Below are 26,388 nucleotides of genomic sequence, written 5' to 3'. Positions count from 1 at the left end.
TTTACATTTCTACTGTAAATTTCTGTGTGTCACGTACATGTAGTTCATTAATATGTGTAACATGTGTAACTGTTTAGGTATAATGCATTATGAACTAACATGAACAATGAAAAATATTTTGATGAATTAACATTAACCAAGAATAATATTGTAAATCATTGTTAGTTCATAATACCTAATGCATTAACTAATGGTAATTAAATAACCTTATTGTAAAGTGTTATCAAAAACAACTTTAAATGTTGTGCTGGAAAACTGTTGAACAAGTTCAGCCTTTTGTCTTTCAGCAAATCAGGTAGGAAGGATAAATGGGTGATAATCATGTAACTGAATTAATATTCATGAGCCAAGCTTGTAGGTTTTAAAACCCCAACATTTCCTACCTCCCTTGTAAAATCAAGTAAAATTAAATAAAATTATAATTAAATACAACCTTTTGGTCTCCTCTGTGCCCCAGTGATACTGAGTAGTACCACAGTGGTACATCATGTTCCCTATTCTTGCATCTCTCTTCATAGTACAGCCACGTGACATGCTTCTCTTCCATAAACAGAGCCCCTAAATTACATAAGAATGGTTGACTCATTCTTTATGGCAAAAATTTAGATTTAGATTTTCATGAAGCTGCCAACATTTTCCTCGATTATTCAGATAGTGCCTTGTCTCCTTATGTATATGTATGTAGATTTATTCTGTAGTCATCAGAATCTGTTCCATGCGCAAGCAAACGGTATTCTTCAAAGCACTCATTTAAATGAGCCCCTTTTATTGTATGGGAGTTTTGTTTTGCAAAGCGTGGTGGGAATCAGAGTTCTAACTTTCCTTTATGATCCCTGACAGCTAACAGAGTCAGAGAGCTGCAGGGGTTTCCACACAGATAGGCACGTGTCTGCATTTTCTGCACACTCGTAAAACTTGTTTTGGGCTTTACTGAATGGCATCCCAAGGTTCAAGTGCTGGATTATCTCGTCACGCTTTATATCAAAGCTGTTTTGCTGTTTGCTGATATGTTTGTGCATTTTTTCCCTGTGATGATTTTAGTAATCCTTCTTAAATAATGATTATTGTTCAAAGTGTGTAATGAAATTCAACCCAAAAATGAAAATTCTCTCATCATTTACTCACCCTCATGCCATCATAGATGTGTATGACTTTCTTCTGCTGAACACAAAGAATGATTTTTAGAAGAATATCTCAGCTCTGTGGGTCCATATAATGCAAGTGAATGGTGATCAGACCTTTATAACTCCAAAAATCACATATAGGAAACATAGAAATAATCGATAAGACTCCAGTGTGGGTGAGAAACAGATCAAAATGTAAGTACTTTTTTTACCCAGAATCTCCACTTTCACTTTCAGTTTTACATCCGAAAGTCACACGCAGTGCCTCTTTAGTTTCAATTTCACATCTGAAAGTATAAGTGAAAGTGGAGATTTAGAGTAAAAAAGGACTTAGTTATTGTTCTGTTTCTCACCCACACCTATTATATTGCTTCTGAAGACATGTATTTATCCCTTGGAGTCATATGGATTACTTTTAATGATTCCTTTATTTGATTTTTGGAGCTACAAAGGTCTGATCACCATTCACTTGCATTGTATGGACCCACAGAGCTGAGATATTCTTCTAAAAATCTTCATTTGTGTTCTGCAGATGAAAGAAAGTCATACATATCTGGGATGACATGAGGGTGAGTACATGATGAGAGAATTTTCATATTTGGGCAAACTGTCCCTTTAAGTATCCAAATGCCAGACACAGAAACATTGCCTCAAACACTGCTCTGATTTTGATGCTGAACGTCATGGTTACTGGTGTAACCTCTGTTTCCTGATGGAGGGAACGAGACGTTGGTGTCGATGTAGTGACACTAGGGGTCACTCTTGGGAGCCCGAGACACCTCTGGTCTTTGATAAAAGGCCAATGAAAATTGGCGAGTGGTATTTGCATGCCACTCCCCCGGACATACGGGTATAAAAGGAGCTGGTATGCAACCACTCATTCAGGTTTTACGCTGAGGAGCCGATATAAGGTCCGGCCATTTCAGCGGGTAGTTCAGCGTTGTGGCAGGAGGGACCAACGTTTCGTTCCCTCCATCAGGGAATGGAGATTACACCAGTAACCATGACGTTCCCTATCTGTCACTCACTCGACGTTGGTGTCGATGTAGTGACACTAGGGGTCCCTATACAAAACGCCACAAGGCTGAACTGTGTTACGTGAGCTGGCGGTGTGTGGTGGGCAGACTTGCTGTGTGCCTCATAGCCAGCACACCAGGTCGACACGTAACCTCCCCCGACACAGTTATGAGTGTCGAACGGCCCTTTTTGGGGACAAGTCGACTACCCAAAGATAGAGACAGGCTTAACCCAGTCGTGGCCTCTTTTCCCCTTCTCTTTTTCCACTCCCTAAAAAAGAAGGGGGATTATCTGACTGGGCCGCCAGGTCTAGTCGGGGGGTGTCCCTCCCAAGGGGAAGACACCGCGGAGACCACACCTCGCCCAAAGAGAGGGGGGGTATTTAAGTGGAAAAATACATCACATGGTTTTTCCAACCATGTGGAAAGCCTTCAAGGTAGATCCTGCCCAATGGGGGAGGAGTTACTACAAACATGGAGACTGGGGCAGAGGGGCTCTGCCCAAGGAAGACGCAGTTTGCCATCAGGGAAACGAACCAGCGGAGGATATAGATCGCATGGGGTTTAGCCTTACAGGGAACCACCACATGCGGAGCACCTACCCCAGAACAGGGCTCTTAGTTAGCGCGTGTACTGGGCCGGCAGTGAGTCTCTCCGAAAACTCAACTGCCACAGGGCTCGGAGGAAGTCAACCAGGGAACAAATTTTGTGAACACTACTGGGAATTAATGGCGCACGTCTTCAGCTCAAAAGGAGGTGCAAGGCGCTATGTGCAAGCGATACACCCGTCCGGCTATCCCGGGCTTATCCACTTGTATTGCGTGCCACTACCTGGGACGAAACCGGTTCCACCCGGAGGTTGTAGAACCTTGCAAAGGTGTTGGGTGTTGCCCAGCCTGCTGCTCTGCAAATGTCTGTTAGAGAGGCACCTCTGGCCAGGGCCCAAGAAGCCGCTACACCACGGGTAGAATGGGCTCGTAGCCCTACCGGGGGCGGCATGTTTTGGGCGAGATATGCCATAGTTATGGCGTCAATGAGCCAGTGGGCAATCCTCTGCTTGGAGACAGCGCTTCCTTTCCACGTTGCAGCAATGCAGACAAAGAGCTGCTCAGAGATTCTAAAGCTCTGCATGCGATCCAAATAGAGGCATGAAGCGCACACCGGACACAGCGACGACAGGGCTGGGTCTGCCTCCTCCTGGCGCAGCGCTTGCAGGTTCACCACCTAGTCCCTAAAGGGATGGTGGGAACCTTGGGCATATAGCCCGGTCAGGGTCTCAGGATCACGTGAGAGTAAACTGGACCGAACTCCAGGCATGCTGACAGAGAACGCTTGCAGGTCACCTACCCTCTTGATGGAAGTGAGCGCAGTCAGGAGGGCAGTCTTCAAGGAGAGTGCCTTAAGCTCGGCTGACTGCAAAGGCTCAAAGGGGACTCTCTGTAAACCCTGAAGACCTTCCTCAGGGAAATTTGCCAGGGGGGAGCTGTCACGAGGAGCGTGAGGTCCGAGCACCACGTCTGGGTGGGCCAGTAGGGTGCTACCAGGACGACCTGCTCCTCGTCCTCCCTGATCTTGCACAGGGTCTGTGCAAGCAGGCTCACTGAGGGAAATGCATATTTGCGAATGCCAGGGGGCCAGCTGTGTGCCAGCGCGTCTATGCCGAGGGGGGCCTCGGTCAGGGCGTACCAAAGCGGGCAGTGGGGAGGATTCTTGGGAGGCGAACAGGTGCACCTGTGCCTGTCGAATCGACTCCAAACCAGCTGGACCACCTGAAGGTGGAGTCTCCACTCTCCCCTGAGGGTAACCTGTTGTGACAGCGCGTCCACTGTAGTGTTGAGGTTGCCCGGGATGTGAGTGGCTTGCAGCGACTTGAAGTGCTGCCGACTCCAGAGGAGGAGACGGCGGGCGAGTTGTGACATACAACGAGAGCTCAAACCACCTTGGCGGTTGACATATGCTACAGTTGTCGTGTTGTCTGTCTGAACTAACACGTGCTTGCCCTGGATCAATGGCTGAAACCTCCGCAGGGCGAGCAGAATTGCCAACAACTCGAGGCAGTTGATGTGCCAATGCAGTCGCTGACCCGTCCAGAGGCCGGCGGCTGCATGCCCATTGCAAACAGCGCCCCAGCCCGTTTTGTAGGCGTCTGTCGTGACCACGACGTGCCTGGGGACCAGTTCTAGAGGAACACGAGAGGTCGGTCCAAGGGCTGAAAAGACGGTGACAGACCAACGTAATGGCCACGCGGTGTGTCCCGTGGCACCATGGGTGTCTCGGGACTCGAGTCTGGAGCCAGTGCTGAAGCGGTCTCATATGCATCAACCCGAGCGGGGTGGCCACCGCCGAGGATGCCATATGCCCCAGGAGCCTCTGAAAAAGTTTCAGTGGACACGCTGTTCCCTGTTTGAACGCCTTCAAACAGGCCAGCACCGACTGGGCATGCTCGTTCATAAGGCACGCCATCAAGGAGACTGAGTCCAACTCCATACCGAGAAAAGTGATGCTCTGAACCGGGAGGAGCTTGCTCTTTTCCCAGTTGACCCGAAGCCCTGGTCGGCTGAGGTGTGAGAGCACCAGGTCCCTGTGTGCGTACAACACGTCTCGAGAGTGAGCTAGGATTAGCCAGTCGTCGAGATAGTTGAGAACGCGAATGCCCACCTCCCTTAACGGGGCAAGGGCAGCCTCTGCGACCTTCGTAAAGACGTGAGGGGACAGGGACAGGCCGAAAGGGAGGACTTTGTACTGATACGCCTGACCCTCGAACGCAAACCGCAGGAAGGGTCTGTGTCGAGGAAGGATCGAGGCGTGGAAGTATGCATCCTTCAGGTCTACCGCCGCGAACCAATCTTGATGCCGGACGCTCGCCAGAATGCGTTTTTGCGTCAGCATCTTGAACGGGAGTCTGTGTAAAGCCTAGTTCAGAACTCACAGGTCCAAGATTGGCCTCAACCCACCGCCTTTTTTGGTATGATGAAGTAGGGGCTGAAAAACCCCTTTTTCATCACGGCTGGAGGGACAGGTTCTATCGCGCCCTTCCGTAGGAGGGTAGCGATCTCCGCTCAAGGTAGCAGCATTTTCGTCTTTCACCAAGGTGAAGTGGACACCGCTGAACCTGGGCGGATGGTAAGTGCAAGCCATGCGTCCAAGTTCTGCGCAAGGGGGACCAAAGGGACAACATCATCGGACGTACCAGCAGGTGGGGCCTCGTGGTGGGGTGGAGCTCGAGGTGCCACACCACGTCATGGCCGTGCTGAGTCTAAGGACATCAAAGCACTTACCTGGCTCCTTGTGACCACCCCCAGAACAGCCTGGGACGGGGGAGGAAGAGGCCTGTCCTCATGACCCGTGGAGACTGTCACATCAGGGGCGGATTTATGCCAAAGCTGGGCGCTCAGGGGCAGGAGACCGCCGCTGGAGCGCAAAACCTGCCAAATAGAGTGGTGGATGGTGGTCGTGATGACGGCCGTACACACCGGATACGTGACCCAGGGAACAAGGAAACCGCTCTTGCTGAGCTCTTGAGTACTGCAGCCACTTGGGCATGCAGCGCAATTAAATGCAAAAGGTAACAAAAAGACAGAGATCTGCTTACCAGCTCCAGAGCAGTGGGTTTCGTTGTCCCTGGGTCGCCCGTCTCAAGGGCGCTTTGAAGACTTTCACGGGTTCTGGGCGGCCGCGAGACGGGTGGCGTCTGCTTCCTGCGGTGGGCTCCACGCCGGGGCCGGGCCGAAGGGGCGGGCTGTGGCGGAGCCAGTGCAGTCACCGCAGGGGGACGCCCTTGGCGATGAGTAGACGGGGTGCGGGATCTTGAGCCGCTCCGGGTCAGGATATGCCGGCTAGCATCCATCTACTTCTCTACCATCGAAACTGTTGGGCAAAGTCCTCGACGGTGTCGCCGAATAGACCCGCCTGGGAAATGGGGGCAGCAAGGAATCGTGTCTTGTCGGCCTCACCCATCTCGACCAGGTTGAGCCAAAGGTGGCGCTCCTGGACCACTAGTGTGGCCATTGTCCACCCGAGAGACCGTGCCATGACCTCCGTCGCTCGGAGAGCGAGGTCGGTTGCCGAGTGCAGTTCCTGCATCAATCCCGGGGCAGAACTACCCTCATGCAGTTCCTTTAGCGCCTTGGCGGACTTGCAGGAGAGCCATGGCTTGCAGGGCGGAGGCGGCTTGTCCAGCAGCACCGTAGGCCTTGGCCGTCAGAGACGATGTAAACCTACAGGCCTTGGATGGGGGCTTTGGGCATAGGTGCACCGCGAGCGCCTTTATCCACCGGGGGATTGCCGAATAGCCCTTGACCGCCCCACCATCGAGGGTAGTGAGGGCGGGGAAGCTGAAAAGATCGGGACCGGGCAGTAAAAAGTGCCTCCCGCGACCTTGTCAGCTCTTCATGCACTTCCGGGAAGAAAGGAACAGGGGCGGGGCGTGGCTTTGAGCGGTGCTGCGAGCCCAGGAACCAATCACCGAGCCGCGAGGGTTCAGGGTAGAGCAATGAAATCCACTCTAACCGACGCTCGCGGCTGCCCGGGAAAGCATGTCGTCATCTCCACGTCAGCCTGTGACTGGGCAATTGACCCCGAAGGGAGGAGCCCAGCTGAAGCTTCCGACTGGACGAGACCGCTCTCCGATGCTGCGCTCGAGAGCTCATCACATTCGCGGGCTCCGAATAAGAGGTCGAACTCACCGTGAGACGAGCCGGCGGACTCACCCGGAAGCCCGATCGGGGCAGACGAGCGTGCTGGGGAATGGGATGTCCGCGGGGAGATACCCGGCGGAGGCGGTCCCATTGCCCCCAGTGCTAGCCGCGCTGGCCTCATACCCGTGGGTAAAATGACCGAGGCGGGAGCCTCTGGGGTGGCTCGCTTTCTTACGAAGGCGAGCCGCGACCGCAACGTTGCCATGGACATATTCTCACAATGAGAACATGACCATCCACGAACGCTGTCTCCGCGTGAGCAGTGCCCAGACACGAAAGACAGTGATCGTGACCGTTAGAAGGTGAGAGATAATGAACGCAACCAGGAATAACACACAATCGGAAAAGCATATTTAAAAAGACGCGTCTTTAAAATGACGTTCCGTGTGTGCACTCTTTTAGAGAAATATATACTCTTTTAGAGGGGAAAAATGCTCTTTCAGAAAAATACACTCTCTAGTTTTTCTGCCGAAGCGCCCAGGGGCGTTCTCTGCAGTGCACCAGTTCAGAGGGGGGAGAAGCCGCTGAAATGCGCCGTCAGATCCAGCAGAGGTGAATGAACAGTAGTATTCAGCTCAATGAGCATGACCGTTTGGCTCCGAAGAGAAAATCTGAATGAGTGGTTGCACACCAGCTCCTTTTATACCCGTATGTCCGGGGGAGTGGCATGCAAATACCACTCGCCAATTTTCATTGGCCTTTTATCAAAGACCAGAGGTGTCTCGGGCTCCCAAGAGTGACCGCTAGTGTCACTACATCGACACCAACGTCGAGTGAGTGACAGATAGGGAACTATTTGTTGATGTTTTACTGATGGCAGATGGGGGAGTTTTTGGGAAACCTGTCTGAAATTAATCATTGTTTTTTAAAGTCCATTTGGTTACGCTAGTGGCGCAGAAATTATGCACTTCACTCTTAAGCACCTGTTTACATGGAAATCAATCCCACAAACCTTAATGAAGTACAGTATTTCCACATGCAAACTTGCCATGTGTCATTAGGATTATCCTCATGACTGAGATTTATTGTCAGTTTGAACAACGCATAATCTTACTGTCAACATAGCAAGAAGAAGAGATTTGTATTTCCTAAAATGACTGTATGCCTTGAAGCTGTTTATTAGATTAATCCGTGGTAACTATTTTAATGTTTTTAAACTCTTTTATTTATCTGCTATTGTAGTGCACCCTGCAGGCCAGTATTGTCTAATGTATTTTAATCAGGTTAAAAGCAGCGATGGTGTCAACTCTTTTCCTGAAGGTGGGCACTCTTGTACATCAGTTACCCTGCTAATGAGCACTGCCATACAAGACAAGCCTCATCATAGATTTATGATGAGAATTTTAAGTATTCTTATGCTGCACAACCCCTGCTGTTTGCTATTGTTTATTTACAAGTGGGAGACTGTTAGAATCACAAAGCAACAACAAATACTGCTCATCAATGTGTTGTTGTTTTTTTTTTTTTTCTTAAACTCCAGACAGACAGCAAAATGCCAACCTTTCTGCAATAATATGTTGTTTTCTCAACTGTTCTCTATCCAGTCGGGTGCTCACGAAGGATTTTTGATTGTCAGACTAGAATGATGTTGTTGACACAAAGTTCAGTTGGATGTTTGCTGAAGCTTTATTCTATGCAATATGTATTCTAGAAATGAAACCTTTTTGGGCAGTAGATTTTATTTCCAAAGTCAAAGAGTGTCCAGAGGCAAGAAACATTTTTAGAAATCTGTAATAGATGATGCCTTTTTGAACTATGAGAAGACAGTGATGGATACATCAATTTAGATATAATTTTTGAGACCTCTGTGTGGCAGTAGGGGCGTGGTCGAGCGTTTGTCCGGAGAGAGAGAAAGCGGTAAGGGTGCATACACCTGAGCCAGATAACGATTAACGCCTGTCTCTAATTCTAGTGAGCTTGGGGAGAGCGGTATAAAAGAGACCAAGCCAGCGCTAAGAAGAGGGAGAGTCTGGGTCTAGAAGTCTGTTTGTGAAGCTAATGAGTTATTATTATAAAGCTGTTGAGTTATTGTGAAGCTGATGAATTATTGTGAAGCTATAAACCAGAAAAGTTGCCAATTAAAAGAGCCTTACCTGTGACTGAAGAACCCGGTTCCCTGTGTCCTCCTTCCCTCTTGCTGTGAAGTCTTTACACTCTGTAAGACAGGCTTCAAGGAATAAAAAAAAAAAAAAAAAGCAAAACAAACAAACAAAAAAACACTTATTTCGTTCAAAACCTGTGTGACTTTCTTTGTTGAAGTCTTATAAAGAGAGCACTAGGACCACTTTTATATAATGGAAATGAGTGGCCAGGATTTTCTTTAAAGATTCACCTTTTGTGTTCCAATTAAAAAGTCATACAAGTTTGGAACTATATAATTTTTGGGCAAACAATTCCCTTAAAGTTGCACTACGGAAGACTTTTGGTTAAAACTAAACAAAATGCCATTATTGATTGAGTATATAAAAAAACAGTTTTCAAAACAATGTCATTCCCTTACCCCGATTCACTACGCTAAGCCTACATTATTTGTATTTGATGATTTGAGCTGTCAGGTCGGATTTGGCGTGATATCACAGGCTTATGTCATACATCCTTTTGTCATTACATCATATCCATAAACACAGAAAAGAAGTACCTCCTGTCACGTGTTCCAGCTGGGGAAACTACGCTGTTCATTTCCATCTGTCACGCAGTTCAGGAAATCATTGCTGCAGTCTGGATGGATGTTTATCTGTTAACTGTTTGGCGAAGTTCTTTACTTGCTATAATGGATATGTTGTCTGGGAGGGTTGTTGAAGCTTATATTGCTTGTCATGCTTTTATGAATCGAACAATACTCGCAATGTATTGTCTGGTGAAGTCACTGTAACATGTTAACTAATATTCATGACTTCTGAGTATTTTATAACATTGCTGTAGCTTCCAGGTACCCGTAGTGTGTGTGCTGCTGTTTTATAATTTATTTTGCCCCAGTCGCAGAAATTCAAAAGCTATCACTTATTGTCCTTTTAGAAGGTTGTCTGTTTACAAGTCTGTTTAAAAGCCACTATAGGTACAAGTTACTACAAGGTAGTTCCTCATGAAATGTATAATCATCTCAAGTTGTTTAAAATATACTGATTTCATAGCATAGTAATGTACATATCAATTTGTTTAGTGTGTAACCATCTATCTGCTATAAATTTACTACTAAAGAAATGGTTAATTAAAGGGGCATTCAGTAGTTCTCTAGCTTGCGTTAGCATTGCGCTTCTTTGTGTACTTTAAGTACCGATACAACAGTGGTGTTAGATGCTGTACTGCCATCTATCGATGTGGATCAGCATGATTGTACTGTCCTCCAATTGGTGTTCTTAACCAAAATTAGACAGCCAGCCATACTCGTCATGAATAATATGAGAGTCCGGAAATAGTTTTCTAGCTCCATTTTCAATAGAGACTCTTGTAGAGCATGTAGACATGAACAAGGAGTGAGAACTGAAAAATAAACACACATCGTTACACAAGCAAGAGATCTAGGCTTGCAGGTATATATCAACAACTAAATAAACTAAAATTACAATGAAAAATATTGTCCTTTTACTCAAATAGTTCGCAATTAAAGCTTAGAGTGTTTACAGCTTTACATCTACATGAAGTCGACACAAATATTATAATTACAAGACTATAACATGTACTGAAATAAATCACTTACAGGCAATGCTTGCAAAGGGGCAAATCAAGCGAAGACAGAAGATTGTAGCACAGCTGAAGCAACTTCTCTCATGTGCTTCTAAACATAAATCTACTTCCTGGATGAAAAGCTTCAGTACCTAACGTAGAACAATGATAGTCTCTGCTGCCCTCACCAGCTCTGGAATATCATTTGCATTTGGAAAATGTTGGAGTATGAGGTAATTTCTAAAGTTATTTATTACTACTATAATATAATTGCTTTGCCAAAAAACAAACAGCAGAATTCAAGCATATATACTTCTAAATTAAGGACAGATTATTATTGTCCCTCATATCAGTAATCTTTGGAGACTGCCTATGTTTTACGTTATTTCTAAAGACAGTTATTACCTTTATTAGAGAACTGCTTAGCATGAAATAAACCTCAATTATCTAATTATCTACAGAATGTTGTGGTAAAGGAAAGATTAGAATTGCTTTTGATGATCAAATTTAGCATGTCCATGAATACTGTATTTGAAGGACTCGTTTTGTTTCCAAGCAAGCCAGCGTCATGGTTTACACAAAATCCACGACAATCATTGTGCCAAGCTACTAAAGGAATAAAGACGTATGCCATTTCATAGAGGTGGATGTAGATGAACCCCCCTTACTATAGCTGTGATAACAAAGAAAATAAAATTAGATATTGCTTTCCAGTTGCATTTGTAAACACTGCTGAAAACTGTCATTTCAACATGGCAAAACACATTAAAGGGATGACCCACACCATGTATAATAAAACACTTTTTATAGAACACTATTATGAGTACAGTCTTCATCTTCATACAGTGTACACCATTCAGATAACGCTTCACAAAAACACAATTAATTTGTTAATGTGTAAAACTTTTTAAATTAGCCCCAAATTACTGAATGCACCTTTAAACGTATTATTTTTATACAGCATATTTCTGCAAATTATTTTCATGTTTAATAAAGTATATTTCATCCCCATCATTATTGAATCTTCGTTTTATGTTTTTATGTTTACAGTGTTTTTGTGTGCAGTGCATAGACGTACTATTGTAGTATTACAGTTTAACTTGCATTATCAACTGAGGCTGTTGTCACGGTCCTGTCACCTTGTCAGGTTGGGGTTTTGTCTGACGAGGACTGTGGCATCATCGTTCCCTGTTTGTTTTGTTCCAAGCATGTTGACGTTTGACAGTCTGGGATATGTCAATGATTAGCAACAACATTGATTTTGATGCATTATTATTTTTTGTGCAGTGTCAGATTTAATAATAAAAAATAAAAAAAATACACAGGACCTTAGAGGACAAAAATATTATATATTAATATTATTTTCCACTTTCACTGACTTAGATTTTTTAACCAACATCAGTGCTGATCATAACTACCAAATATTCATTAAATTTCAGGATTTTAACCCTCTAAATACCAGTTTGTTTACATAATGCCACTGTTGTTTTTTACACACACACACACACACACACACACACACATTTCTCAATACACACATACAAAACATACTCTGACATCCATACCAACACACCCTCAACATTTTAGCTGCATGATTTATTCAATTGGACTGCAGTGCTCTATAATACAGCAAACAGAAAATAGGGGGAAAAAAAGCATGTAATTGCTCCATAGGCTAAGCATGAGAAAAATGGCGCCATCTAGTGGAAAATATTAAACATTTAAATTTTGAAGCCAGGGCTTCTGAATGAAACATAATATCATAGAATTCATGATTTTATGCTTTAATGGCAATGGGATCAAATATTGCAGTTTTAATGGGTTTCAATGGGGACATTTTTGTCCTGAAGGTCCTGAGTGTAACTATTTTGTGTACACAGTGTATTATAGTTGTATTTTAGGAATTGAGGTAGAAATATCAAAATTCCCCCAAAAATACACAGCTTTGGCAAAATTTATGCCGTTGGCATTAACACATCCAAAATGATTGAAAAAACTAAAATGAAAAAGACAAAAATGTCCCGAAGGTCGCACAAGGGTTAAACTGGTAAGTGAAGTACAATACAAACATTAATAGTAGATAAAACACTTGAATAATCATATTAAAATATACTGGTAACTGGTGGTGATTGAGGAGAGTCCCCTGTTCTCTACGTATGTAAAACCGCTTTGAGTGTAGTGTCAGAAAAGCGTTTGGTATACAATGTATTAATTAAAAATATGTAAATACAAGTGTTGTTTATCTTTATCAAAGCAAGTTATATTCTGGTTTTAAATGTTTAATAGAATACAGTGCCAAAACACAACTCACATAAAGTGTTCTTCTGCTAATTGCTTTCAATTTGAAGTTTCAACCAAGAGAGCACAAAGTTCCATAGTGCAGCTTTAAATGCTTTTTTCTTGTCTGACTAAATAGCCTCACTCTTTAGTTTTCTGTGTCCCTTTTTTGCTCTTGTCTCATTATTGTGTCCCTTTCTTGCAGTCCAGCCTTACATTACTAAGCTAAGGAACGTGACTGCTGTGGAGGGAAGCGCTGCTATGATCTCCTGCAAGGCTGAAGGTGAACCTTTACCAGAAATCTCCTGGAGGAGAGCAAGTGATGGGCACAGCTTTTCAGATGGAGACAAGGTAACCTATGCAAGGGGTGTTCATCAGAACTGAGAAAAAAGCAAAAACAGCACCAAATTATAGAAACAATTTCTTGAGTGCTTTTGTGTAGAATTGAAGGATTGAAGTTCACCCAAATATGAAAATTCCCTCATCATTTACTCACCCTCATGCATTCCCAGATCTGTATGCCCTTTTTGTTCTGCAGAACACACATACACACAAAAAGATTTTTAAAAGAATACCTCACTTCAAAAAGTCCATTCAGAGCAAATGAATGATGACCAGAACTTTGAAGATCCAAAAAGCACATAAAGGCTGCATAAAAGTAATCCATACAACTCCAGTGGTTAAATCCATGTCTTCTGAAGCTATAGGTGTGGGTGAGAAACAGATCAACATTTAAATCCTTTTTTACTATAAATCTCAACTTTCACATTCTTCTTCTTTTATTTTTGCCAATTCGCATTCTTCGTGCATATCGCCACCTACTGGACAGGGAGGAGAATTTATAGTTAAAAAGGACCTTAATATTGATCTGTTTCTCACCCACACCTATCATTTCGCTTCAGAAGACATGGATTAAACCACTGGACTCGTATGAATTACTTTTATGCTGCCTTTATGTACTTTTTGGGACTTCAAAATTCTGGCCACCATTTACTTGCATTGAATAGACAAACTGAGCTGAGATATTCTTCTTAAAACCTTTGTTTGTGTTCATCAGAACAAAAACAATCATACACATCCAGGATGGCATGAGGGTGAGAAAATGATCATTTTTCAATCATCAATAATTTTTGGTTGAACTATCCCTTTAAGCAACTATGCTGTCATACAAAAACAAAAAACTAACTATTTTGTCAAAACTGTATTATGACTGAAATCTGGTTTCTTAAAGTGCTTTTTCACCATCGGGCCGAACGGTTCTCATTACTAAAATTTTTCTCAGTTTCATTATTGGCTCAGTGACTTCATATGTCTTTGTAAGGCAGTGTGGGCTACAGATGATCAATTTCAGTTACAGTATCTGCATAAATGTAACCTAAACATATTTTACTAACTAACATTCAACTTATTGACCCAGCAAATGGACGTAAACAACCTTACATTTAGTTTAAGTTCTACAGATTAGCGGAACTGTATCTATCCCATTACTTACAGAACGTTTGCAGTATATTTAGCAACCTTTGGCCTCCTAAGCATAAATACAAACATATAATTTACCAATCATGTTGTAATTGGTGGATAAGACCACAGCTAGCTAGTATGGATCATAGGTATCAAATCTGTACTGTAAAGGCACAACTGCATATCCATGAACAAGTCATTCCATTTAATATGGATTGACATGGAATAAATAATTGCATTGCATGTGCAAATGTCCATACACGTGTGTGTATTGTATTTTGCAAGGCATATATTTCAAACCCCATTTCCTCTCAGTCACTAAACAGTGTAGCATTTTACCAGCACATTAACTATCAGATATGTGTGACATTCGATCTTTGCTCATGCTCACTTTAATAGTCATGGACATTAGATAATATAATAGACTAGCAAGCAGAGACACAGCCCTGAGGCACACTCAATCTGTTTACCAGTTGAGGACTGAAGAAGGCTTTCTGTGCTCCAATAATGCTCCACAGTTCGTACCGGTGCAACCTGTGTCTGCTCTGAATGCGAATGTGGCCTGCAGAATGGCAAAAGCACTTGGAGCAACCAGCCGGGAAAGATGATGGCAACAGAAACTGTCAAAGATCATTAGAATGCTGTGAAAAGCGGTTTGTTGCCATGAACAATAGAGGCAAACGGAGCCTCATCCCAGGGAGGAACTGTGAAAAGACTCCCCGTCACAGTTAATCTAGCGAGAGCTACTCAGGTAGCGATTAGAATAGTCTGTGTGGCTTGGAAAGGAAAGAGAATTCATACAAAGAGTTGTAGGAGAGCAGCAATGCTTGCCTGCCACTCAATATGAACAAAATTAGTTTGATTCAAGCAGCTTTTTCAGAGGTGCGGGGATGTGGAGGTGAGGCAGGGGAGAGTTAATCTGCTACAGTTACACAGGGGGCGCGATGGAACCTGTGCTCTGAATTCAGAAGTTACAAACAATTGATCTGGGAGCCACTTCCCTCTCCTCCGTTTTACTCCCAATGCTTAAAGTAAGTGTTCAAAATGGACACCAATTCACTGCTTAGTTAAATTGGCAGAGCTCTCCGGTGTTTGACGTATTCAGTGTTTTTGTTTAGAGCAGCTTAAGGGGCCAATTAACAACCTGTCACAATATGTCTCACTTTGAAAAAAATAATAATAAAACAGATGTTTACAGGACACAAAGGGTAACTAAAACCAGCTTATAGTGGTATGTGGTCTTCAATGGTTTACTAGCTAGGAGGCACGGAGGTATTGCAAGGGGGTGTGGAAGACTGACCCGTCCTAAAATCTCGTTCACTTTCACAAATTCAACAAAAATAGTGAAAATACACGTAAGAACCAATGTGCGCAATTTCTTTTCCTCTGCCTTTTCTCCTACCTTGTTTAAACTTTCACCAGGCACTGCAGCACATCCTGCGCGCCCAGCTCTTGACAGCCCAAAGCACTGATGTCAAATGCGCTTATGTAAACAAGGTCATTCTTGCATGCGCCCCAGTTTCAAATGAGTGACGAGGTGAATTAACACTTAAATTTCGGTCTGTTCCTCACACAACACTATCATATGGCTTCATAAGAATTGAAATCTAAGGCACAAGTGTTATGGACGATTTTAACGGCACTTTTATTTGTGCTTTCGGAGCTTGGACAGCCACAAACACGATCCTCACGTCCCTCAATCTTGTGTTTCACGGATGAAAAAAGTAATACTGATTTTGAACGACGAGGGTGAGTAAATGAAAATGCTACCGAAACAGCATGTAGACGGCGCTGACACGTGATACTTGTTACTTTTTTCAGCGCTTGCTAGGAGGCAACAATCACAGTCATTTATTATTCCGAAAGAGGATTTTTAAAAAAATGCAAACATTTTTCTTGTTTCAAAGGGGGACGTGACCTGAAAAATTGAGAACCACTGGGCTAGTTTAAGCCAGTATTTTTAGCAGGATTGCTTAATACAACAATTGCTTTTGAGGATGAAATAATCACTGAATTTGCCAAAATTCACCAGATTATTGACATCAAATCTTTCAAATATTTAAATCTCAAATAAGTTTTGATAATGGCATGTAGTAGCAAGTGAAGCGTATATCCATAAGTATAACTTCATATTCTGCTTTATTTACTTAGTTATGTCTGTGAGATAGTCTGTACTGAGGTTTTCTGTGCTGTACCTAAACTCGTTTTTTTTTTTTTTTTTTTTTTTTGTGCAGTCACATGCGGAGACTGCCACACCAATATATAAATAGTTTATTTTCCCTTGCTGGTCTTTTAATATAGTATGATATATCTCCTAAACACATAATGACAAAACCAACTGTGATTGATCACTTTACATTTCAGTTAGAAGGCTCTTAATGTGGGTGGTTCTTGGCCAATTTAATCTGCAATACAGTGCAGACTAACCTTGGACCAGAAAAAAACAGCTACCATGTCCCACAAACCAGCTTGATCACCTTAAGCTGGTATGACCTGGTTTTTCCAGCAGGGAGTGGCTGTAAATGGGTCTGGCTGCTGTAATGCATGTGTCAGTGTGGAGATTAGTGACTGACTGAAGGCAATTTTGGTCAGATGGGATGATGAGTGGGGTGCTGAGACAGGAAGACAGCCCTAAAAACTGTCATCACACTCTGCCTCTCATTAACCACACTACTGCTCACTCTCACTAATCAAAACTGGCACCGCCACACATCCCTCTACTGCTTATTATGCAGTGTACGCTTCAGAGGGCAGTGAGGAAAACCGAAGAGTTGATTTACATCTGAGCGATGCTGTGTGCTGCTGAAACAGGGATCTATGTGATGTCGGCTGGACTTGTTTGCCTTTAAGATGGTTAAACAGTCTGAGATCCATGTTTGTACGGGCCTCCGACTGTTTACGTCCCTTTGGGAACTGCAGTGCGCTCAGTGCTAATAATCTAGTCTGGAACCAGACAACAACTGAGTGATTCATGTTTCTTTTGCCAATGGCTAAAAAAAAAACATTATAAAACAGATAGTTTAGACTATAAAATCTTATTGGATGAGCCATGTTGTACTTTACGCTGTAGTAAAATAGCCAATATATGCACACTTTTAGACATCAATGGAATTCTATATTAATGCAGCAAATCTGTATATCTAAAATGTCATTTGCTGTTACACTATGAACTATATAACTTGGCAGTAATATTGTTTATTGTAGATATCACTGTTATTATTAAAGGGATAGTTCACCCAAAAATAAAAGATTCTCCCATCATTTACTCAGCCTCATGCCATCCCAGATGTGTCTGACTTTCTTTCTTCTGCTGGACTCAAACAAAGATTTTTAGAGGAATATTTCAGCTCTCTGGGTCCATACAATGCAAGTGAACCGATGCCAGAATTTTGAAGCTCCAAAATGCACATAAACACAGTATAAAAGTAATCTATAAGACTCCACTGGTTAAATCCATATCTTCTAAAGTGAAATGATAGGTGTGGGTGAGAAACAGTTCAATATTTAAGTCCTTTTTTACTATCACTCTCCACTTTCACTTTTACATTCTTCTTCTTTATTTTGTTTTTTTATTTTTTTATGATATGCATTCTTCATGCATATCGCCACCTACTGGGCAGGGAGGAGAATATATGGTAAAAATGCAGCCTGGTCTCATGACATTTGCATGAACATGACAACAGTTTTGCAATTCAAAATGTATGTGCTGTATAACACGTTTGGCCTCAGGTTTCCAGTGAAATGTCCAGCTGGGGGCACCAAAAATAGAGTAAAATGGTGTCGTATTCAGACGAGGTTTTAAGGTGAATTTTAGATGGATGTTTTTAAAACATACCTCCTTAATGTAAAACATTTGCCTGAACCAAAATTAAAAATCAAATTTTCTGAACCCACCACATGATTTTGTGCCACTTCTATGACTCTGTAATGTCACTTGTCAGCCTGAGTTCATGACTGGGCTTGAACGTCTTCCGACTCTTAGTCCAAAAAAATCAGGTGAGCTACCGCACAAGCTAATCATGTTGGAATAAGTGTATATATGTAGGTGGGTCTGTAATACAAGCATTAAAATGTATCGTTTCTCAAAAGATGCGTTAGAGTAATAGTGTATCTATATCATAAAATAGCAGGGTCTGAGTAATAGAGAGAAAAATAAGTATTTATGAAGTCATAATCAGCCATTTATGTCATGATTTGAGTGAAAGTGAATAAAACACCCAGTTGTTGTAGCACCTCTAGTGTTCATTTCACCTTGAAACTGCAGGGAACTGTACCTGGAGACACGTATAACAAGTTTTGCAAACATGTATATAGAGTCACATTTTCACTATGAGACCAAGTTGTAAAAACTTACATTAAATTTAAATATCTGTTTCTCACCCACACCTATTATATATCTTCAGAAGACCTGGATTAAGCCACTGGAGTCTTATGGATTACTTTTATACTGACTTTTTGGAGCTTAAAACATTTGGCACTCATTCACTTGCATTGTATGGACCTACAGAGCTGAGGTATTCTTATAAAATCTTTATTTGTGTTCTGCAGAAGAAAGAAAGTCATTCACATCTGGAATGGCATGAGTTAATGATGAGAGAACTTTCATTTTTGGGTGAACTATCTCTTTAATGGTAAATTTAACTTTATTGTCTTTTTAATTGTCTGATTGTGTTTAAATCAATGTTGCTTACTGCTTTATTATTATGTTGTTATTTTTTATCTTTTTTTTTTTTTTGCCTTTCATCAAACAGGAAAGTGTAGGGTGACTGAAAATTATTGCCGAAAGACATGGGCTAATGGGACCAGGACGTGATGCATTTGTAATGCTTACAGTTTTATAGTTTCTCTAAAACTGTAAGCATTTTTTTCTCTGGCACTTCCTGTGTTTGTTTAGACTGACCCACTAAGACTCGCCCCAACAACGTTGCTCAACCAATGGCATGAGTTGGGGGTGGGACTATCTCTTTTTTTGACCAATGGCAGACGGAGGGCATATTCAGAAATCTGTTTTGAAAATAAAGTTCATTTTTGTAATTCCGTTAGGTGGCACTAGTGGTGCAGAAATTACATACTTCAGCTTTAACGAAACACTTGAAGCAGGAACACAATTTTTTTATTCATCATTGAGAACCTTGATATACAAAATGATTAGACAAAAGACATAAAAGAGACAAGTCCTGACCCAGCTAATGAGTAAATATAGAGGACCAAAATCCCAAGTCTAAATTCAAAGGTCAGACAGAAGTGTGGGTGAGGTTAGATGTTGTTCTCTACCTGTTTACCGTGACAAATCTAATCATGGATGAAAAATTCAGATGAAACGCTTGAGGTGTGTTAAGAGTCAAAACTTGTCTGTGCACTATTCCTCCCCATGAGTCCTTTATAAATTTGTCTATCTTCATGTCTTAAACGTTAAATCCCTACTTTCTGCTGTTAGACAATTTTTATACGTAATCCTACAACCTTCATTCTCTGATTTTCCAGTTTTTCTGCTTTTCAAATGTCTGGAGTGTGTGTGTGTGTGTGTGTGTGTGTGTGTGTATGTTTGTGTGTGTGCAGGTTTAAGTGGTTTACGAGGACTTTTTTTTAGGTTACAAACTGGTAATTACAAGGGCATTATGCTATAAATATGGTTTATGAGGACATTTCTAGTGTCCCCGTAATTCAAATCGCTTTATTGAAAATGTAAAAATGCAGAAAGTTTTTTTGTGAGGGTTAGGTTTAGGGGTAGGGTTAGGGGATAGTATCTATAGTTCGTACAGTGTAAAAATAATTATGTCTATGGAAAGTCCTCATAATGATAACGTGTGTGTGTGTGTGTGTGTGTGTGTGTGTGTGTGTGATGTTCCTTTTAGAGTTCAGATGGCCGTGTGGAGGTGCGAGGGCGTTATGGCGAATCCATGCTGACTATTGTGGGAGTCAGACTGTCCGACTGGGGACGCTATGACTGTGAGGCTCTAAGCAGGATCGGAGGACATCAGAAGAGCATGTTCCTGGATATTGAGTGTGAGTGGAGTAAATTAGTGGTTCTTAACAGGTTGCGCTTCAGAACCCAGACTTTACATTGGACGTGATGTAGGAACCCAACAAAGATCGTAAAGAAGCAAACAAAAATGTCCTGAAAATTAAACACTGAAATTAATAATACATTGAAATATAACCATAAACTACATAGGCCCAACAATATGAATAATTATTAATGTGACATTAACATTAAATTTCAATCAAATTCAATAAATTTCCAATGTAGTCAATGGGCTTATTCACCCCACAAAACAAATGTGTTTATGCTTTATGTGTGCTGCAAGTGAATCACAAAAGGATATTTATTGTGTTGCTAATGAACCTGTATTAAACATAGTCTGGGTTGTTTTATCTACACTACAGTTTTGGTTTTGAAGGGCATGTCACACTGCCTTTTGTACATGTTGGCATCTGCCTTATTTGGCCTGTTTCTGCCAAGTGACAGATGAATTTGTGCCAAAATACTGTAGAGTTACATTGAACGCACAGTCTCTGGCGTCAACAACATTCAAATGCACAGTCTTTGGTGTAAAAAAAAATGTTTTGTGTCACAACCCAGCAGTTAAGAACCACTGGAGTAATCATGAGCATGATGAAGAAAATTCTCATTACGTCACCATCTGTGACCTGTGATTTTATTTGCTATCATTATCAAACCACTCATCTGCGATGCAACATCAGATCAGACCATCAGCAGATGGTGAGGTGTGGCATCGGTGCATTGTGGTGGGAGTTGGAGGGGAGGTGACTGGGTTAGGACCACTTGCAGCAGCAGGGTAGATATGTACCTCATTATGGGGTGCAATGAAACGGACCGTGTAGCAGGGTTGCTAATATACCCATTCATTCAGTCTCCATCCATCACAATGTGACACTGTGGGTCTGCATCCATCTCTTTAATGGAAAAAATGGGTGTGATTGTGTGTGCTGGTCTGTCAGTGTGTACTTATGTGTGTGTGACAATGTGTGTGGGTGTAAGACTGAGAAATCACTTATAATGCAGCATTTTCCAATACCACACTCTCTCCCTCACTGCATCTCTCTTACATACCGCCAAATGAAATCTACCACCACCCACTGTGTTTGCAGTGGGAGAAGGGGGCTATGGTTTTCGCAGGTTGTTTTGAAAAATTAAGAGGCAACCTGTGAGAAGTGCCCATACCTAAGATTCTGTTTGATTTAGAGCCCATGTTTACCCAGGTGCAAACACTCCATGATTAAAATGGAGTTAATTAACAGAGGTTTGGGAGGAGCATGTTAATTTTAATCTGACAAATCACAGCCCACGAACAGGAGTATATAAGCCGCTGCTTACCTGCTTCCTGTGACAACTCTCCTGACATGAGAGTCTTTCCAGCATTCAGCCCCACCCATTTCCCCATGAACAGACCCAGGCAGACGGATCATCGGATGCAACTTCCCTGCAAAGCATTTGGCTCCAAAAGAACAGCTCTTCCATCCAAACAGTCTCGTTATTCAACAGAAGCTGCCACAGCAGCTCTTTGTTGTTTAACAGTATTGACAGCTACCACGTTAAGTGTTTATATATATATATATATATATATATAAACACTTATGTATATATATATATTATATTATATTATATTATATAATTTTACCTTGTCTGTCTCTCTATGCTCCATTCGACGAAGCAGTTTATAGCGTGAAGTTGCTGCCGCAAACTGGCTGCTCCTGCACTTTAAAAAAATTGTGAAACGGCTCTCTACGACTGCTCATATGTTCTCTTATCTAAACTTTCCACCCGGAAAGCAGTGCCAGCTGCCTCCACGAACGGGCGCCGTTCTGGCTTCATGCCATTAGAATTACATTTTATTTGAAAGCGAAAGAAACAAAGATTAACTATTCAATCCAACCTCCATTTCATCCCCCAGCATTTTTAATCAGGTTCTGCTGCACAGGTAATGCCTGTCAGCCTCATTACCACGCCACAGCTTTTTTAGGGGGCGTGCATTATTCAGCGATTGTTCCGAATCTTCTAACATGAATATCACGATTGTTTCTCCCTCCAAAGTGCCCTTTGGAGCATGATTTATTTCATTCTGAAGTAGGCTTTCCCGTTCGACTGCAGTGCAGGCTCTCCCGTTCAAATGATGTGAAATCTCACACTGCATTCATTCCGTGGGCTCTCCCGTCCGAAACGCAGTAGCTCTCCTGTTCGAGTGTAGTGGTGGTGCAGTAATGTTAAGAGCCTTTTAGCTTTTCCCATTAACTGTGGCATTGGCATTTCCTTTGCTCATGGTCTAAATGAGCCCGACACACAATAAGGTGTGCCTAAATGTGATAAACTATGTGTGCCCTATTTGATACTGCAACCACAGTGCCCCACCAGATAATGTGCTGCAGCACCCGCCCACACTCGATACTACCGCAGCATTGCCCGCATACTCTCAATTACGCCACAGCATCTCCCCTTTTGCATTTTGATACTGCTGCAGCAGTGCCCTGCCATGACAAATGTAATAAAGTTGTATTCTTAACTAAATTTTTGCTTTCCTCAGAGCTGCATATGAACGTAATTGATATGTTTTCCATAACTAAACTTTTGCTTCCCTTACAGACATATTTAAAGGTAATTTACGTATTCCTAACTAACCATTTGCTCCCCCTACAGGTAAGTACAAACTAACCTTTGCTTCATTACAAGTGTTAATAAATCTAATGAAATCTTTTGTGCCCTTCTCGATACCACGGCAACAGTGCCCCACCCATACCAATTGTGTGTACACAGTTGTTAATATTTTCTCCACAGGCAATTTCAATGTCTAAGTTCCATACTTTCATAGAAGTGCATCTACAGCAATGGAAACACAGCAGCGCTCCCACAGGAGCTCCTTCACTATGCCCCTAAATACTCCATCCACTGCCGCCGCAGTGCTTTGAACTCCGCTCCCACAGAAGGCCCACTTTACTCTACTGCCGCAACAGCTTTTTTACCATGCTTCCACCGAAGCCTTTTTTTCTTCGCTTCTCAGCAGCTGCAGCTAGCATTACAGGAGATAGCGGTCACCACCTCCTTCTCAAAGCACCATATTTCCCTATCTATGGGCAGTCTATTGAGTGAGGCTACCCCCGCAAACAACCCCCGTTCCTCTTGTTCTCACTTTCCCCATTCGATTGCTTGCTGGGCTTACCCGTTCGAATGCCGCGAGCGCTCTATCTCTATGGAGCAGTCTCCCGTTCGAATCGCAGTGTGAGCCCTCCCTTTCGAACGCAGCACAAACCAACTTTCGTTCTCATTCTCCCCGTTCGACTGCTTGCTGGGCTTACCCGTTCAAATGCCATGAGCGCTCTCTGTAGGTCAGTCTCCCGTTCGAATCGCAGTTTGAGCCCTCCCTTTCGAATGCAGCTTGACCAACTAGTGCCCACTTTCCCTGTTCGACTGCTTGCTGGGCTTACCCATTCAAACGCCGTGAGCTAAACCTCTCTCTCTTAGAACAGTCTCCCATCTGAATTGCAGTATGAGCCCTCCCTTTCAAAAACAGCACGAGCCAACTCTCATTTTCACCTTCCCTGTTCGCATACCGTGAGCCCACCCACTTCTATGACGAGTGGTGGTCTCTCGTTCGAATCGCAGCGTAGCCTTCTCGACCAGCAATCGTACAAGAACGCACCTTCAAACAAATGCTTAAAGCACTCCCTCTGTACACATTTTTTTGGGGGAAAAACAATTCAGAAGAATCCGCCAAGCCAATTTGCCAAATAGAATTGTTGCTGGCTTGCTGTCCTAAATACTTCCTGCCATACACCTTTTTCAGGGTAATCAGGACTCTAGTCGATTCTCAAGCTCCGAGCCCTCCAATATACGGACAGCATGCCAAATACGTTTACTGCTTCAACACAAGATTACATTAACATACGAACTACTGAACTTTTGGTTTGCATGTATGTGTGTGCATGGAAACTCATACCTGGTTGGTACCTGACAGGATTTAATTTAGGCTTTGGACAGCTAATCTTGATTGAGTTTATGTAATGGATGACTGCTAGCAGAGCCAACATTCACACTGCAAGGTTTTGGGAGTGACAACCACATTTTAATGCAAGAGTGAATCACCTAAAATATCGTTCAGTAAGTGTACGCAATACAGAATTCACTCCAGAAATTGGAATGATTAACATACTTATAAAAATAGCAGTACTTTGGCGACTGGTGGATATGAACAAGAAACATGGATGCAACAGTTAAACATGTCTGGTGTTCGCTATAAGTAATATAAGCAACTGAAGATGTATTATTGTCTGGCAATTTTTAGTTAATCTGCCAAGGACAGAGACGTTAACATTGTTTAATTTCTCAGGACCGTCTTGTGTTCTCGCTATCTAGTGGCCTTTTCATGTTTAATGAAGGTGAATTGTAAAGTTTTCTGATTTTATACTATACTGTGTATCAGCAATTAAAACATAGTTATCACATTAGTTTGAATGTTATTATTTTTTTTATCAGGAAAATTGATTGAAGCTTAGTTTCAGTTTATCCAATTATGTTTTTTTTTTTATTTCAGTTAACAAATGTTTTTCAGCAATATTCATATGAGAAGTGACAGCTATATTTAGCTGCAGTGTATTAGTATTTATTTAGCACTCTTTCACAGATGCACCGAAGTTCCAGACCAACCACACCATATTTTTCTCATGGGAGGGGAACCCGGTCAACATCAGCTGTGATGTTATGTCTAACCCTCCAGCCACAATGCTGTGGAGACGAGACAAACTGACCATCTCCAGTGAGGGTGCTGGAAATATGCATGTGCACAGTGCACCTGGGAGATCGCTGCTTGAGGTAACCCACACACTACTCATTTAAATAACACCCAAGGAGATCTACTATTCTACTATTACTGGTGCATTTGTCATGAATTTTTTAATAGCCATCTACCTTATAAATAAATGTCAGATGACTGATTATTCTGTATCTGAAATCCTTGCTTTAGCTGCAAATAAAAATATTTTAAGTGTACTTCAAAAAATTGGTCACTGGTGAAACATAATATAATAATAAAATATAATACATTTTTTTGCAATACATCCACCTTTTTCATAAATGTAGAAGTGTTCAACGATTCATAACGGAAGCCTGTTTTCATTTTCCTGTCTCGAGTATTTTCACTAGAATCGGCATACACGTGTTCTTAGCAGATAATGTGATGTTTAGTGTATTCAATTTGTAAAAGTTGTTTGAAATGGATATGGCTTCATAGTGACATTTTTTTTTTAGAGAGTTGCAAAGACTTTTTTTTTTTTTACCATCCTCACCTGTCATTAAGGAGTGGGCTGATGACGTGAAGCTATGAACCGAGGTGCTTTACATTGATAACATTACCTACTGTACTTCGAATAATAACAGCCAATATTTGCTAAATTTGAGCCTAAACAAATTTTTATTCCAACTCTCACTTAAAATGGTTGTCGTTCTCCACCTGGAACGTTTGTATTGATAGTTTTAAATTCTTCTCTTATGTGTTTCTGTCTGAACCAAACATGATTCAACAATGCTTCACTTCACTAGAAACAGACTTGTCTCGCAGTTACAAAAACATGCTTTATGCTTAGCTCAGCAAAATGAAGAATAAAAATACTAGAAACACATTCTGAGCACTAGAGAATACACAAAAGGTCCTATCATACTTGGGATCCAAAAGTCTGAGATCACATTGGAAATTGAGGATTCTGGAAATTTTTAGGATTTTAAAAAATTAAACAAAAATGTTGATGTAAAATTAATAAGACATATTGGTAACACTTTACAATAAGGTTTCATTCATTAATATAAGTTAATGCATTAGGTATCATTAACAAACAATGACCAATATATTTTTTACAGCATTTATTAATCTTTGTTAATGTTAGTTAATAGCAGTATAATTGTTGATTGTTAATACATGTTAGTTCAAAGTGCATTAACTAATGTTAACATATACAACTTTTGATTCATATATGTTGAAATTAACATTAACCAAGATTAATGCGGTAACACTTTACAATAAGGTTCCATTTGTTAACATTAACATTAGTTAATATAAACTAAAAATGAACAATACTTTTACAGCATTTATTAATATTGGTTAATGTTAATTTCCACATACTAATACATTTTTTAAATCAAAA

The 26,388-nt window shown here is 41.9% G+C and overlaps 1 protein-coding gene across 5 annotated transcripts in view; it reads left to right on the top strand.

Annotated features, from left to right (window-relative positions):
* LOC127448489 (neural cell adhesion molecule 2-like) overlaps positions 1–26,388 on the top strand; it is a 360,673-nt gene that overhangs the window by 273,206 nt on the left and 61,079 nt on the right. For all 5 annotated transcript variants that reach the window (XM_051711076.1, XM_051711075.1, XM_051711074.1 and 2 more), the window contains 3 exons: positions 12,983–13,128; positions 20,094–20,244; positions 24,876–25,063. In XM_051711076.1, coding sequence (XP_051567036.1) covers positions 12,983–13,128; positions 20,094–20,244; positions 24,876–25,063 — 485 coding nt within the window. The remainder of the gene's footprint in view (positions 1–12,982; positions 13,129–20,093; positions 20,245–24,875; positions 25,064–26,388) is intronic.

Source organism: Myxocyprinus asiaticus, chromosome 11, assembly GCF_019703515.2.
Source record: "Myxocyprinus asiaticus isolate MX2 ecotype Aquarium Trade chromosome 11, UBuf_Myxa_2, whole genome shotgun sequence".
In the NCBI taxonomy this organism is placed as follows: domain Eukaryota; kingdom Metazoa; phylum Chordata; class Actinopteri; order Cypriniformes; family Catostomidae; genus Myxocyprinus; species Myxocyprinus asiaticus.
The sequence above is the reverse complement of the archived record's forward strand: the minus strand, read 5'-3'. Positions and strand labels throughout refer to the sequence as shown.